The sequence below is a fragment of the Pavona decussata genome, unplaced genomic scaffold (genome assembly GCF_977016875.1).
Source record: "Pavona decussata unplaced genomic scaffold, jaPavDecu1.1 SCAFFOLD_128, whole genome shotgun sequence".
NCBI lineage: Eukaryota > Metazoa > Cnidaria > Anthozoa > Scleractinia > Agariciidae > Pavona > Pavona decussata.
Window position 1 is genome coordinate 3,184,917 of NW_028145542.1, and position 14,763 is coordinate 3,199,679.

Below are 14,763 nucleotides of genomic sequence, written 5' to 3' on the forward strand. Positions count from 1 at the left end.
CCTACCCACCCACTCAGTCAGTCAGTCAATTACTCACTCACTTACTCACCCACCCACCCACGACACCCAGTCACTCACTCACTCACTCACTCACTCGCGGATGTAATCACCGTTGAAATCCATGGTTGTGACTTAAAGCAGGAGTTTTTCAGTCGAATGACAAACGTTTATCGTATAGTTATTACAGGATTGACCTGTTACTCGAAATGTTTGAAAATTCTTTGAAATTTGGTTAGAAATGCCAAGAATGTATGCACTCGCACTAATGCGATAATGGGGAGATTACTTCAGTGCGTCATCAGCATGTACATCTTTTTGAAAGGATTACGTATGAACCTCCAACATTTCATGTATACATTAAACTAATGCATCACGCACCAACAAATACCGCACAATTAAATTAGCGACCAAAGACTGTAGACTGAAGCCGAACGGCACAACATTTCCCGGTAAGTCAAAAAAGTAGAAACATTATAGCAACTTTATAAATAGACTTATACATTCCTGCTCTCAGACTGATTGCATTATCTTTGTCATCCATACTCTTCAATGGCAAACTTGAATACATGCCGTGATGATAAACGTTCGACCAATATAATTATAAGCTAACATAAGTCAACTTCAATTCAAGAGATGGCGACCCACTACTGAAGTTTGTAATGACAATGAAACCGCGATAATAGGAAACTCAATTCGTCCGGTAAACAATTGCTTCGGGAAAAGCTAACAAATTGAATTTGGGTCGAAACGCATCACACTACCAGAGATTTCTTTGATTTATATTGCCTAACGGATTTGAAATAAAAGGTTGCCACACACTGTGCTATGACTTTTCTAAACTTGAATTAAGTTTCGCAGATAACATTAATTGAAAATCTATCACAACAACTGCAAAGAAATGAGTGCAAAATGAAATAATTAACGAAACGAAAATAACATTGTACTGATTGTACTATGTGGCTGAGAGCTAAAACGACGGAATACATTGAAGTTGATATATTGAATGTTCGCCAGACCTATGCTAACCACAGCAATAGTCTTGAATGAACAAAAGAGTACTGTTATTCAGCTGTCGAGAAAGATGAGAAAGGAAACTACGATTGCTATATTATTGAAATGAAGACAAGGCAGAATACGGCGAAAGAGTATATAAGCTTTTATAATCAAACACTGATTGTTCTTAGTCACGCATTCTTCACGAAATCACGGATTGTTCATAAAATCATGGTATAATAATATTGGCAGGTAATTGGAACTGTTTACACTACTTTTAATGAATTTATGTTGTACATGAACGCATTGTTCTCCAGAAAGATATAGACATTTACGTTGATTCTTTCGAACATACAGGCGCAATGATTGACACGTGGCTTATTATTGGGTCATCACTTACGTGGCTTATTGTTGCGGTTGAGATCTCGTCCACTAGCGCATACATAGCGCTCAGATTTGGTTTTTAGAAAGAATCATTTTGATTTGTGTGGTTAAATAAAGTTTTTAATAAATGTTAACTGAATCTTGTGTGGTGTTTTCAGTCCTCATTCCAGGCTGAGGCGTCCACAATTAACATATACATTGTATGTTAAATTTTATTGCACCATGATGATTCTTTGACAAAAATCTGCACTTGTCGGATCAAATCTCAGCCACAACATTTATATAACTGAACCTGTAGTTCGTCGGCTCAAGATCCCAGCGCTAGCACATTCAACAAAGGATGGATAACAGCTACGTGACTATCTCTTTAATATTAGAAAGTTAATTTTAGCGAGCCGTCTCGATTTATTGTTTCTTATCAGTCGCAAGCTTCGTTGAAGATAATTACAAATGTTTGTGATTATGATAATTAGCGGAAACCACACAGTGCATACACCACATACCCAACGGAACACACAGAGAATTTCACTTTAAACATTCAAGATTGCAAACAGGAAAAACTGTATGTCTTATTATAAAAACGCAATCTTCAATTCATTTAACCCTCAGCAATTTTTCATTTTTTTATTTTGGATGACTTGGAGCTACTTGTAAATATTAATTATTTTTATTTTTAACACTATTGCCAGGAAATCAAACTTCTGCTTAATTCAAAGAACAATGTCGGCTCGCAAGATGAGATATGCGGTATCAGTCGTCTGTTACGACAATGTGCTACGTAACTTTGACGCATAAGGAAACAGAACACGGAAAATTGCATTAATACGGATCTAAGGCTTAACGATAGAATAACACACAACAGATAAGAACAAGAAATCTAAAGTACAATCGAATAACAAATGATCTTCTGATTGTGCTAGTCACAACGTGTTTCCTTTAGTTAATAACCATATACGACTGAGTTAGCAAGGTACTGGACAACACATATATCAAGAACAGGTGTAAATATCTTCCATCGAAAACACTGAGACGTGCTGACACTCGCTTGGTTGAACACTAAGAGGAAAGATTAGCCTGCTTTGTCTACTGAAAAAAAATTATTTACAAGAATAAAGGGTTTTTTCTTTCTTTCAGTCTCCCTCCACGTTCACAGAGAGAGATAAAGGTTCTCTTCGCTCTTCTATAAGACAGCTTTTTGTGGGCGTTAATCCACCATACCAAGGGAGACCCAAGGGAGGATGACCATAAGGGAAAACATGGCGGCTGAACGTTTTACCACAATACCTTGCAAACCTAGCACAGCCAAAAGGCAAAAAGAAAACCAAATTTTAAGTGCGAATTCGTCCCTGTACTAACAGCACTGTGTATGCTAGGTTTGAAGTTTTTAAAACTTTTCTGTGCGTTTTAATGAGCTTTTTTAGGGATACTTTTGTTCTTGGACCATCGTAGCTTCAGTGATCAGAAATAGAATACAAACAGCGGTGATAAACATATCAAACTTGTGCATTTTATATGACTTGATGTTTTGTATGCTAGTCAACAGACAATTTCGAAGGTGACCATTAAAGTTTTTCACTATTACTATATGTCTAGTTGTAAAAATTCTAACGGGTCACTTTTTAAAATGTATGTTGACTAGCATACGAAACGGCAAGTTATATAAAATGCGCAAGTTTATTATGTTTATCACCGCTGTTTGTATTTTATTTCTTTTTAGGGATTTTGTACGCTAAGAATTATGGGTAAACGTTCCAGTCCCCTTCTTTTTCGGTTCGTTGGATTATAATCTTTTTTTATGACTTTTGTAACCGGTTTACTTTTCCCTTTGAGAAAACCGAAAATAACAACGAGATCAAGAAAAAAAAATTTTGCCAAGATTTAATCAGCCAAATCATATCGTGCAACCATCATGACACCTGCTTTATAGAGTTTCCATTTGTTGCACTCCGTGATAAAGACTACAAATTAATATTTCATTTCTGGGGAAAAAAAATAACCCCGGAGCGATAAGAAAAAGAACAGTTTTAAAAGTTATTTGAGATAATAAAGTAAACGCCGGTGTTCGGTTTCCTGAATTAAAACACCTATCCATTAAGATTAAAACATCGAGAACAAGATAGAGACGAGATGTCTCACTGCATAACATTATTTTAATCCTTTTGCATTTGAAATCATATTTCTGTTTCAAATCAAATTTCTGTTTCTGCTTCAAACCTCAGTAAAACATCGGAGACCGGCCGAAGCATACCTGTGGAGAAACCGAGTATACACTTATAGCTGAGGCAAATTACTATTTCGCCATCAAGCTGCTAGATTCTCAAGGTAGGTTGTTATAAATGACCGTTGATTAAATAATATATAAGGACCGTTTCCACTGAGTCGCTGTTAGATTGCTTTTAAAATCGGTGTTAAAAATTAAAGGCTTGTAGCACTAGACCGACACTTTGTTGACCGCTGCTTACTGTTGTGAGCGGCGTTGACATTTCAATTTAAGTTTACAGTGTATGAATACAAGTTACTTTTGCGTGGTCTGAGCGGATAGATAACGAAGCTTACATGAACTGGATATTCATGTAAACTGAGTGATCCTATATAGATAATGGCAATACAATAACATAATTTTGAATAAGCTGCTTCTGTTTTCCAACACATCTCAGCAAAAGTGTATATGATATACATCTGTAATCCTTTATCATCATTCATGCTTCAACTTTCGTTAAATTGACGACTTTCAGTTTTGCGAATTTTCACCGCCATTTACTGAAATTTTACAAAAACGTCTTCATAAACGTCAGCCTTCACTAACGAAAAGGTAAGCATGTTTATCATCATGATGTTTCCTGAATAAGAGCTTCATCGTTTTGTGATATATTAGGGACGCTTTGATCTGTTGATCTAGCTAGGACACCACTGTGGAAGGTGTTTAATTTGAAAGCCGAATTAATCTTAGGTTCATCAGAACTGTGCTGTGATGAACCTTCTCACACGCCGAATCAAAAGCAATCAACTACCGAATGATCCATTAAAACCGTAAATTTTAATTATGACTGCTTAAACTAATTAAGTAAGTCGCGGCTAGGCAAATCATTTTTCATTCAAACGTCATTAACTTGAAACTAAATTAAGAAATGCTTCACAGTTGAGGCGTTTCTTTACTGGGCACGGCCTTTCCGTTTCTCATACGAGAGTTAGACAGCTGCGCGTCGAAATGATGCTAAGGTTTTGAATTACAATATTATGGTAAGAAGTGGCTTGATGGAACTAAACATAGCCACATGAATCGCAGTACGCACAGCCAGACATTAGTGATCCAGAAATACGTAACAATAACCTTAACACAATGAATAATGTAGCGCACATAAGTTTATGATAAAAGATTGAAGGCAACGATAATTTCTGCAGTATCAGGCTTAGCACTGGCTCCTTCATCACCGGTCGGATGAACTGTAGAAAGACCTTCTTCATTTCCTATTACCCTTGGAGAGTAGGGGAAGAGTAATACGACTATATGCTCTTGAAAACACGAAACACAACACTGACACAACCTAATTACTGATTCGCCGTCTTGTTGTTAAAATTCTTCTGTCAAGAGTTTAGCGGCCGATAATTGCCTTTGGAAACTTATTTACTTTCATTGAAGCCTGTTCTCAGCTTATTTGCACATTTGTTTGACAATTGAGTCTATTTTTAACCGCACTGACTTCTTAAACTCGGCAGGGACCACTTGACGCAACGGAATAAACTGGGAGCGTCATCGGCTGTATTTTTTTTCCAATACTGCGTGGTTGCTCGTGAAATATCGATAATTTTTCCGGCCAATTTTCCACAACTTCCTCTCGTTCAAAACCCGCGAAAATAAATAGTAGGGTATTTCGACTACACTATATTAGCAACTGCTTATTCAAGACCCGTTCTACGAATTTTGTATTTAGATTCTGTTTTTGCCTGAAATCAAAGTTCTTTGTGTTAAAGCCGTTTCTCTTTCAACAGTTGACTCTAAACAATGCTAACACAGCTAAAACAAATGGGTTGTGTTATTTGCGCTAAGCCACAAAAGAGTGTTTTGTCGAACGACCGTGATCAAATGATATAGTTGCCCCGAGGAAATCTGATGTTCTTAAAACACCCTAGGGCTTGTATGCTAGTTTTAACAACATCAAATTTCCAAGGAGCAACTATTCAGGTCGATATCCCCGAGACAGAAACAACTCTATTGCTTTTTATTGTTCACCAATAAATTTCTTTCGCACAACCGTCGCTGAGACTGGCATTTCCAATTTCAATTTTTGTGCAGCTCATCAAATTGAAAAGACGGGATAAAAATACAATGAAAGCAACCTGTTTGTTGGTGTATTGGAAGAATAAATGAGAGGTTTTTTCGCAGACGAATACTGTCCATCCGGGCATTTTCACCGAATGGACACTATGCGGAACCCACCGTGCGCTGATCTCTGTGGTTGAACTTAAAGTGGTGAACGATATCAGTAGTACAGTAAAAACCCGCGTGTAAGAACCTACATTATTTGAAGTCTGGCAAAATAGGTTCTTGTATTTTGGGGTAATTTATTGCAATTTAGGGTCAGTAGGTTTTAAATTAGCTTCTTTATTTCTATGAAGGAGATATATTTGTTGATTACCAGAAAAATAAATAAACTTGGGTTTGGTCCTAAAATATACAGTATTTATTCACAACTGTACTTTATATAAACCCGTCTTTGTTGTAGAAATTAATAGTTTTATTTGTAATTACAGTTTATATAAATTTGCAATCTCAAAGTCAACTCCTTGGTTAAAATGTTTATCATAATTTAACGTTTACCCGCATATAAGAACCTGCTTGATCTTGCTTGGCTAAACAGGTTCTTATATTTTTGAGTATTAAAATGGCAAATTTCTGCCAGCAGATTCTTAAACGCGGGTTTTTACTGAATAAAGTGGCTGTCTCCCTAACTTCCTCACAATCCAAATTAATCACCAAATAGATTTGCCTCAAACCTTGAGTGTGAATTACACTTTGCACAGTTACTTTAGGCGCTTTTCGTCTTCCTCAGTTTCCAGGGGGTCCGCTGGCGGGCTAGAATTCAATTTTTTGTAGCGAACAAACGCAAAATTTCAACAACTTCGGGATTTCTCACAGCACTTAAAATTTGATGCAAAGCTAAAAACTAGGATTGGTTGACAAGCACAAGTCTTCCTTATACTAAAAAAAATCATTGATGTTTCCACATCCAGCTTGTAAAAAAAAAAAAAAACCAGGAAAAATGGGTGCACAAAATACATGTAAACCAAAAGTGGGACTTCTCAACTATATTATATATTCCATTTCTGACAGCGTTCAATAAGGAAGGACAGCTCTTTGTCAGTGTTCGTTATTGAGCTTAGTCCTTTCCTTAACTCCACATGGTAGCCTCCGAGAAAGTCGGAAACAATATTGATTTGTTTAACGCTTGTGTTTTTACAAAGTCGTTTGATGCCTGCACGTAGTTCTGTGTATTTTTCCTGTTTCTTAGCTGTTTTGTCCGCAATTGTGCCAACTTGGCAGGCAGTGCCTTCAAGTAGTGTCCAATTATTAGTCTGTTTGTATACTGCCATGCCTATTTTATTTGCTCCATTTTCTGGTGCCTTTTGAAGTTGGAAAGGTACATCCCAAAGAATTTTCTTTATCGATAAGATTGAATTGATTTAAAAATACAAGGTGGAGTGCATTGGAGAAACATACCAATAACTAATCAATAGGCTGCGCATCAACATACCCAGAATACGTCAAGTTGTTAGTGCACTGTTTATGTCTAAAGCCCGTTTAAACGGTTTCAACATTTGCCCAACATTCGTTCAGCAAAAGTTGAACGGATGTTGGACAAATGTTGGATGAACGAAGTGTTTAAACGGGTTCAACACCATTTGATTCAACATTTTGAAGAACAAAGAAAATGTTGAATCGATGTTGAATGAAAGTTTAAACCAACTTAAATTTGATTCAACACACTTTCGACAATGTTGAACGACCTGTTCAAACGCCCCGATATTTGGTTCAAAAACTGTTGAACGCATGTTGACGCAAATGTTGAAACCGATCAGCTCAGCCACCCTCAATGTACTGGAACACACTGATTTGTTGTTCAATGGCTCATAAATTTCTCTACTAAGAACTTCTCGCGTTCCTTTTATGTTGGCTGGATTAGGATTGTCAACTTACTGTCATCTGACACTCGTCAACTGCTATTAATTGTAGGCTAACTGACATAAGCCTTTGTATAATTGGTTGGGATCGGAATTAGTAATAAATTGTGTTCCTTCCCTTATTTGACAAGGGAAACGTGATTTTTTTTTTAATTTTCTTGGACGTTCTTCAAAATGTCCAACCAATGTAAAGCAACGAGAGAAATATTAAAATTGAGATGAACATTTGTAGCGATAAAAATTATACATTAACAATCGGGAGTACGTAAAATATTAAGTCGAAAGTTAGAAGCAGCATCAAGCGTAGTGGTTGTAAAACAACAACTTTCCAAGAAGAAAAGCGGGACTACAAGTCCACGCCTGTTTCCATAAATTATGGAGTACGTGTTCACAAGCTTTAGTTACCTAATTAAAAATACAGTTCGTGGTGATAGAACAAAAGTATTTACACTAGCAGACAACTTCAAATGAAAAGGCCTTATGATTATCACTATTATTATTATTCAAATAAGTCGGTTAAGAATAACTCTAAATTAAAATATCGGCTGGTATAAATTCGGTAAGAAACACAGTGGAATTTTACTGAAAACGACAAAAATAAGGAGAATGGCTATTTCCAGGCAAATTCCAGCGAAAGGTTAAATTGAGGTCAAATACAGTAAAATAGATTTAATGTAAAGAATCTATTTTCAAACGGGGAAAGCCAATTTCAAGAATACTTGACCGAATGATCAGTTTCCCGAGAAACTGAGTCCAAACAGAACACCTGCTCATACCAAATTTATACAAGGAGAAAACAACGTTTGATCAGCGGTAGATCCGTACTATACTGAAGCATAAATGGAAGGATAAATCATTGAATATTTGAAATATTTGAATATTTTATCCCATTGCATATAATATTCACCATAAGTAATACACTGATTGCATCGTTTCCCAACATCAACGATAAGTCAACTCAAGAAAACCAAAGGCAATTTAATACAAGTGTGAGTCTTTACATTGTTTTTTTTATGTTTAACAGTCTCTCAGGATTTCTCAGATAGTTCTGGTATAGCTTACATTAACCATGTCAGAAAGCAAGTCCTCTTAGCTTTCCTGTCTGATAGAGAGTGTTGAACGAGCAGCTAAGGAAGGATTTCCGAGTTAACGGTCCATTAAAAAAAACCCAGACGTTTAATTTTTAAGTCTTTCAGGATTAATACTAGAAATTCAAAGTTAATTAACCTTAAAATTCAGAAAATTGAAAACGAGTTAACACAGGTGTACTGTGTGCGAAATAATATTTACTTTAACGTGGAGAGAAATCAGGGAAGGGGATCCTGACTTCCACCTAATGTCACAACATTAACATGCAGCCAGAGAAAGATGCCAAAGTTCTTGGTTCGTTTCACCTCCATACACTCAATTGTCTATTTTTCAAATGAATTCAAAGCGTATTTACTTTTTGGATATTGTTCGCTTTATAAACTATTTATTCTGAACGCTCGAAAGTATATAAGCTCGTGAACGACTGGTCAGCGGCTGCCATCTAGACACACAAAGGAAGATGAACATTCCATCCATGGCTAGCCTCCTGGGGAGGGGGTGGGGGGTTCCGACGCAGACTGTCTTTGGCTCGGAGGAGTGCGTGAGGTGAACCCAAAGTATGTAGGGTTGTCCACATTATGCCGGCGTAATTTTGAGCATGATAGTGGGGTAGAAGAATCGAGCATTTTGCTGCAATAACAGTGCAAAGTTTCTTCTACTCTTTGTGTTTTATAAAAAACTTAGAATTCCCACACAAGGCACTGGCAGGTACCACATTTTTAAGACCATGCTTGGTTACAAGTTACCGTGTAGCATGAAAATTTTGCGGATTGGCGATATTTTGTGGTTTGCGAGAACAAGTTTTTGCGGCTCGAGATGACTGACATTTCTGGTGGAAACTAATTTTTGTGATTCATTGTTCGAGTAGCAGAAAACTTCCGCAACCTTCGAGAACGGATGTCAAAAATATGGCATCGCAAACGCCCTAGCAAATGGTGTTCCTTCAGATGACACCATTCGTGCCAATCTAATGTACTGAATTGTGATGCTATTTGAGCATAATAGTGACATTTGTTGAGCATAAAGAATTAGCATAATAGTGTAGAACATTGAGCATAAGTGGGCAACCCTAAAAGCATGTCTGCCTCGGAGACTAATCCACACATAGTAATGTATAGCGTGAGCGAGTTGCAAATCAAGGATTCTGGGCGAAGGATTTTCCCATGCCGAGTGTATTGATGGTTCTCTGATGATTTCTGAAAATCTGTGGATCTACAAGGATGAAGGAATAAGCAAGGTAATGGGACAAATAAAGACATGGCAAAATGCCATTTGTAGATTTCATTTACTAAACGCTAAGTTTGTATAGCACCGCTGCTACATATTGATTATGTCTTAAAATTAATGCTTTGCTCTTACAATAATAGTTTTAGATCAAGACGTTGTCATAAATTTACTAGCGGTGTTAAATATGCAATCATCGGGAGGCGTCTATATGACATGTTTTCTGTGAATTTATCATAGTCAATTATCGTCATTTGAACGTTGCAAACAGTTTTATTAATACATACAAGTACCAACATATATTTGCAGTCTACTGTATTTTGAAACTATTTCTGTATTTTCTTGGTGTTGGATAGCATTTTCCGAGTCATATAATCTTGTGAGTTTTATGCAAAGGTTGAGCCTCCTACTTTGCATAATTGAAAAATACTGTTTCTTGGAAGCGTCGCCAGGGTCTTGAAACCGCCTGGCCACACGATTATATTTTATGATAAGTAAGACCAAGTCACTGTCTCTATAACTACAAAGACATTGCTGTAGGAAGTCTCACTTTTGGTTTACATGTATTTTTGTACACCAGGCTTAAAATATTCCATCACATTTATTCCATTACGCATATGCCACACATTGACATTCAAATCCTAGCAGTACGCAGAATATTTGTCCCATGAACCTAGTTTAATGGTCTCCGCTCCCACGAGTCTCCTGTAGCTCAGTGGTAGAGCATCCGAACTAGTAATCGGAAGGTCTAAGGTTCGACTCCTGATAGGAGCACCCGGATTTCCTTTTTCCGAGTACGCCTGTGTCACTTTCTAGAATAAATACATCATTCTCAACATTATTTCTGTTTTTACTTATTTATTCATTTTTTATTTATTTTGATTGATTGATTGATTGATTTTTTAAACAAGCTTGGGGGAGGGGCGGGTTAGTAAAAGCTGCTGTTTTTACTACTTGAAACAAACATCGATGATATTTTAGTAGTATAACGAAGATCAAGACTTTTAGTATTTACCCTTGAATCAAATTTTAAGTGCTGTGAGAAGCCGTTACCGAAGTCAGTGTTAAAATTGTGCATTTGCTCACTACAAATTCTTGAATTATGGCCCACTAACGGACTTCCCCCCCTGGAAACTGAGGAAGAAGACCTGATTAATAAGGGCCCAAACGAAAAGTGCTTAAAGTAACTGTCAGTACAAAGTGTAATTCACATTAAAGGTTTAGAGGCAAATCTATTTGGTGACCAGTTTGGGTTAACATGATTGTTTCTTCGTTGGACAAATTATCAAACATAGCTTAGAGGCTGTCACGAGCCGACGGTTTTAGGTCCCCTCTTTTTGAATAAGCGCAAACCAGCTTTTGTTTTCTAATTATTCTTTCCGTTTTTTTTTTCACGGCAGGAATTTCAGTCAGAAAAAGGAAAGATACAGCAGAAATGAACACCAGCAATCTGACCAACCAGACCTCAGAAACCACCAAAGAAGCGACCTATACGGAACCGTATGGACTCCGAGTGTTCAGCCTGGTGTTATTTTCCGTGATCGTCTTTGCGAGTTTAATCGGTAATTCTTTGGTTTTAAAAGCCGTGATGGAGCTTCCCAGAGGAAGCAAGCCATTTGCGTATTACTTGGTTGCTAACTTGGCTGTTGCTGAGATCATCAGCTCATTGTGTCAACCATTTCTGATGGCCTACCAAGAAAAATACAGCTGGCTGTTTGGTGAATTCGCCTGTAAACTTGTCAATCCGCTTCAAGTCTTAGCTGTTATTGTAGTGACGTGCAACTTGGCAGCTATTGCTGTTTATCGGTACCAGATAATGATGAAACTTCTGAGCAGAAAAGTCTCAGGTGTCGTTATGGCAGTGATTATTGGTGGAATGTGGTTTGTGGCGTTAGCATTGTCGCTTCCTCTGTTTGTTACACGGAGTCTTTCGAAGTTGCCATCGGGACACAAAGTGTGCATTTCAAAGTTCCCTGGAAATGGTTCCAAAACATACAGCATGGTTCGGTTTTGTCTGTGCTTTGTACTCCCCTATTTGGTCATGTCGTGGTCTTATGGCGCTGTGACACTGAAACTCAAGCGTCATATTCAAGAAAATACCCTGGACACTCCAGAAATGACAACAATCTCCGAGGAACGTCGAGAGGCGTACCCCATTGGGCAAGATAAACCAAGGAGACAGCGTCTACACCTGGAAGTCAACAGGCAGCATAGGGGAAGCAAGAGTGGTGCGGAGCGCGAGTTCGACTTATTGAGAATGATCTACCTGATAATCATATCATTTGTAGTGTGTTATATTCCTTACCAGGTCTTGTTCCTGTGGGAATACTCTACAGAGGCAAATGGTAGATGGCGGTTTCGTTACCAAATCGTTCTGCGCAAGTATTTTTATATCTTGACGTGTTTACCAGGCGCCATCCATCCACTGTGTTATGGTACAATGAGCAGTTTCTTCGCACGAGCTTTTTCCAAGATTGTGATGTGTAGGCGTTGACGTATCCCATATGTGAACAGATTAAATGTAATCAAGCGGATTGCCGGTTATAAACAAGTCAAGGCACTCACGAGCTGTGGAACAAGAGTTAAAGACAGCTGATTCAGTAGACTGCGTACACCGAAGTGCACTGAAGACGGTGTCATTAGTTTGATAGATTCTCTGTCCACATTTCATAGGAAATTTGTAAAGAAAATGGGAGGACATTTATAATAGACCAACGAAACGACTGAATTCGGCCGATAACATGTGTACAAATGAAGAACTCAAGTAGTGTTGGCAACTGACGGGCACAAAAAAGGTTGGGAAGCTAAAGAGCTTAGAATTTTCTCACCATATTTAGCATCGAAATGTAAGAAAACGGGGAAATTATGAGGTAAGGTAGTCTCTGGTTTGACTAAATTAAAAAAAATAGTGGAATAACACGCGCGCAAAGGGTGTAGAAGTAATCAAGTTAGTGTATTCAGGACAGCTCAGATACTTAACAGTGCGTCCACAGAAAGTCCAGTTTGCTTTGTTTGCTTTAAACTTTGCTCTCATTGTATTTGAGAGGAGATCTGGTGTCTGAATTATGCCAAGAATTAGCGCATACAGAAGACTCGATCAAGAAACTGGTCACATGTCGAGTATAAACAGAAGGCATCAGGTGACAGGCTTCTGCTATAAAAGATAGTTGAGAATTTTACACTGCATCATTGAACACTAATGGATTTCGCTCTAAAGAGCTTCTTTGAAGTATTTTACAAATTTAGAGGCCATAAATTAAGAAAATGGAACAAGTTAAGCCTTTAAGCAGTTTGTGAAGAGTCAAGACGTCTTGTCAACTATTAGTTATGAAAAGCTTCTCAGTATCCCTAGACAGCTTCAATCCCCATTGTATATAACATAATGTTTCGCTCTTAAGAACTCTACGCGGACATGTTTAGAAGAAAATCTGGTGTTCCGCAGAAGGGAGAAAACTGGACGGAAGGCATTGTGTTGGATGACTGAATGGTGGCAATAATACCTACACTGACACAAAAAGAAATCAAGAAACGCCTCAACCCGCGGTGATATAAAACAAAGCTCTGTACTTTACACTGCGTCCACAGAAAGTTGCCTTAGTTTGGAGGGAAATTTGTTCAGTAAATGGAAAAACATAGGATATGGTAGTATGGAGTGACAACATTCACTGTGTAGCAAGAACTCACAGTCACAAAACAGAGTCTAGAGTGTCACCGACTGTTGGATATTTAAGACTTCTTTAAGACACCTTTCCTTGAGCGAATTGATTTTTCATGGTTGTAGCTGAAATCTCACATCTGACGGAAAACTCATTTGACAAGTGCTGGCAATATAGTAGTTTATTCCCCATTTGATATCATTTGTAATATTTTTCAAAAGTAAAAATATACCGTAGTTAGATCAAATTTGACAGTAGACATTAAATTAATGGCTTAAGCTCCGTCAGGTCTGGAGAGAAGAACTGAATTTCTTCCACTCGATCTGATACAAACAACCACCATGGCTAGCAATCGACAAAATATGTGTTTACTTACTTAAAATCTTTCTAAAATCATTTCTTGAAAACCTTAATTTTCCAAATGTCTTGAACATTTTGAACTTGGAAGTTTTAACCGAAGCTACTGCCAAAGTTGCCTCTACTGTGGCTATGGGTCTGGGTCTGTTTCTGGAAGGCCCGCGGATGGGTGCTTCTATGGTGCTAATTTTTGGTACAAACTTGTCAGTGCGTGACATAAAATGTTCAAGACAATTAAAATTTAGTTTTCAAAATCATTAAATACAGAATCCTTACTTAGGAACATGGTTTACGGAAACCGTGTTCCTAATTAAGGATGTTCCTAGTAATGGACCCGGTAAGTTATCGGGACTCTCCAGGGTATTTTGAGGGTCTTTTCTTTTTTCTTTCTTTCTTTTTTTTATTGAATATATAAGGATTTTGCCGCTACCAAAAGGAACTGTCCGCAATAAAGAGATGTCTGGGGACAGGTTCCACTGAAGAATGTATTTTGCTAAATACATCGAAGTATTTATAATTGACCGTATGGTTGAATACTTGGGTGAATTATTTTATAGGTAAAGGGTCACAAAGGGTAAGGGGATACATAAGACAGAATATGATTGAATTTATGAGTTATTACAGAGAAATTAATGAGTGATTTTATGGTTGAATGGTGAACAAATTTAAGATGAGATCTATGTGATTACATTCATGAATGTATGATTGCTTGGAGATGAGTGCGGGTGAAATCTTAGTTGGTGAGATCAAAAGGTGTTGCCTAGGGATGAATGCATCATGGGTATGACTACTGAGAAGTGAGAATTCATGGGTTGGGGTAGTGTCATGGATTATGGGTAATGGGTGAATTCATGGATTGAGATCACGTGGTGGATTAAGG

General features: G+C 37.6%; 1 protein-coding gene across 4 annotated transcripts; it reads left to right on the forward strand.

Moving 5' to 3' along the window:
- Window positions 1-252: 252 nt before the first annotated feature.
- Window positions 253-13,607, forward strand: LOC146468998 (neuropeptide Y receptor type 2-like). Of its 4 annotated transcripts, XM_085124058.1 has the most exons (3): window positions 253-449; window positions 3,597-3,699; window positions 11,271-13,607. In XM_085124058.1, the coding sequence occupies exon 3, from the start codon at window positions 11,306-11,308 to the stop codon at window positions 12,362-12,364; it is 1,059 nt and encodes a 352-aa protein (XP_084980184.1). In that variant the 5' UTR covers window positions 253-449; window positions 3,597-3,699; window positions 11,271-11,305; the 3' UTR covers window positions 12,365-13,607. The 4 variants fall into 4 exon arrangements, with proteins under 4 accessions (XP_084980184.1, XP_084980185.1, XP_084980186.1 ...); XM_085124059.1 differs by lacking the exon at window positions 3,597-3,699; XM_085124060.1 differs by lacking the exons at window positions 253-449; window positions 3,597-3,699 and adding an exon at window positions 3,956-4,189.
- Window positions 13,608-14,763: the final 1,156 nt, after the last annotated feature.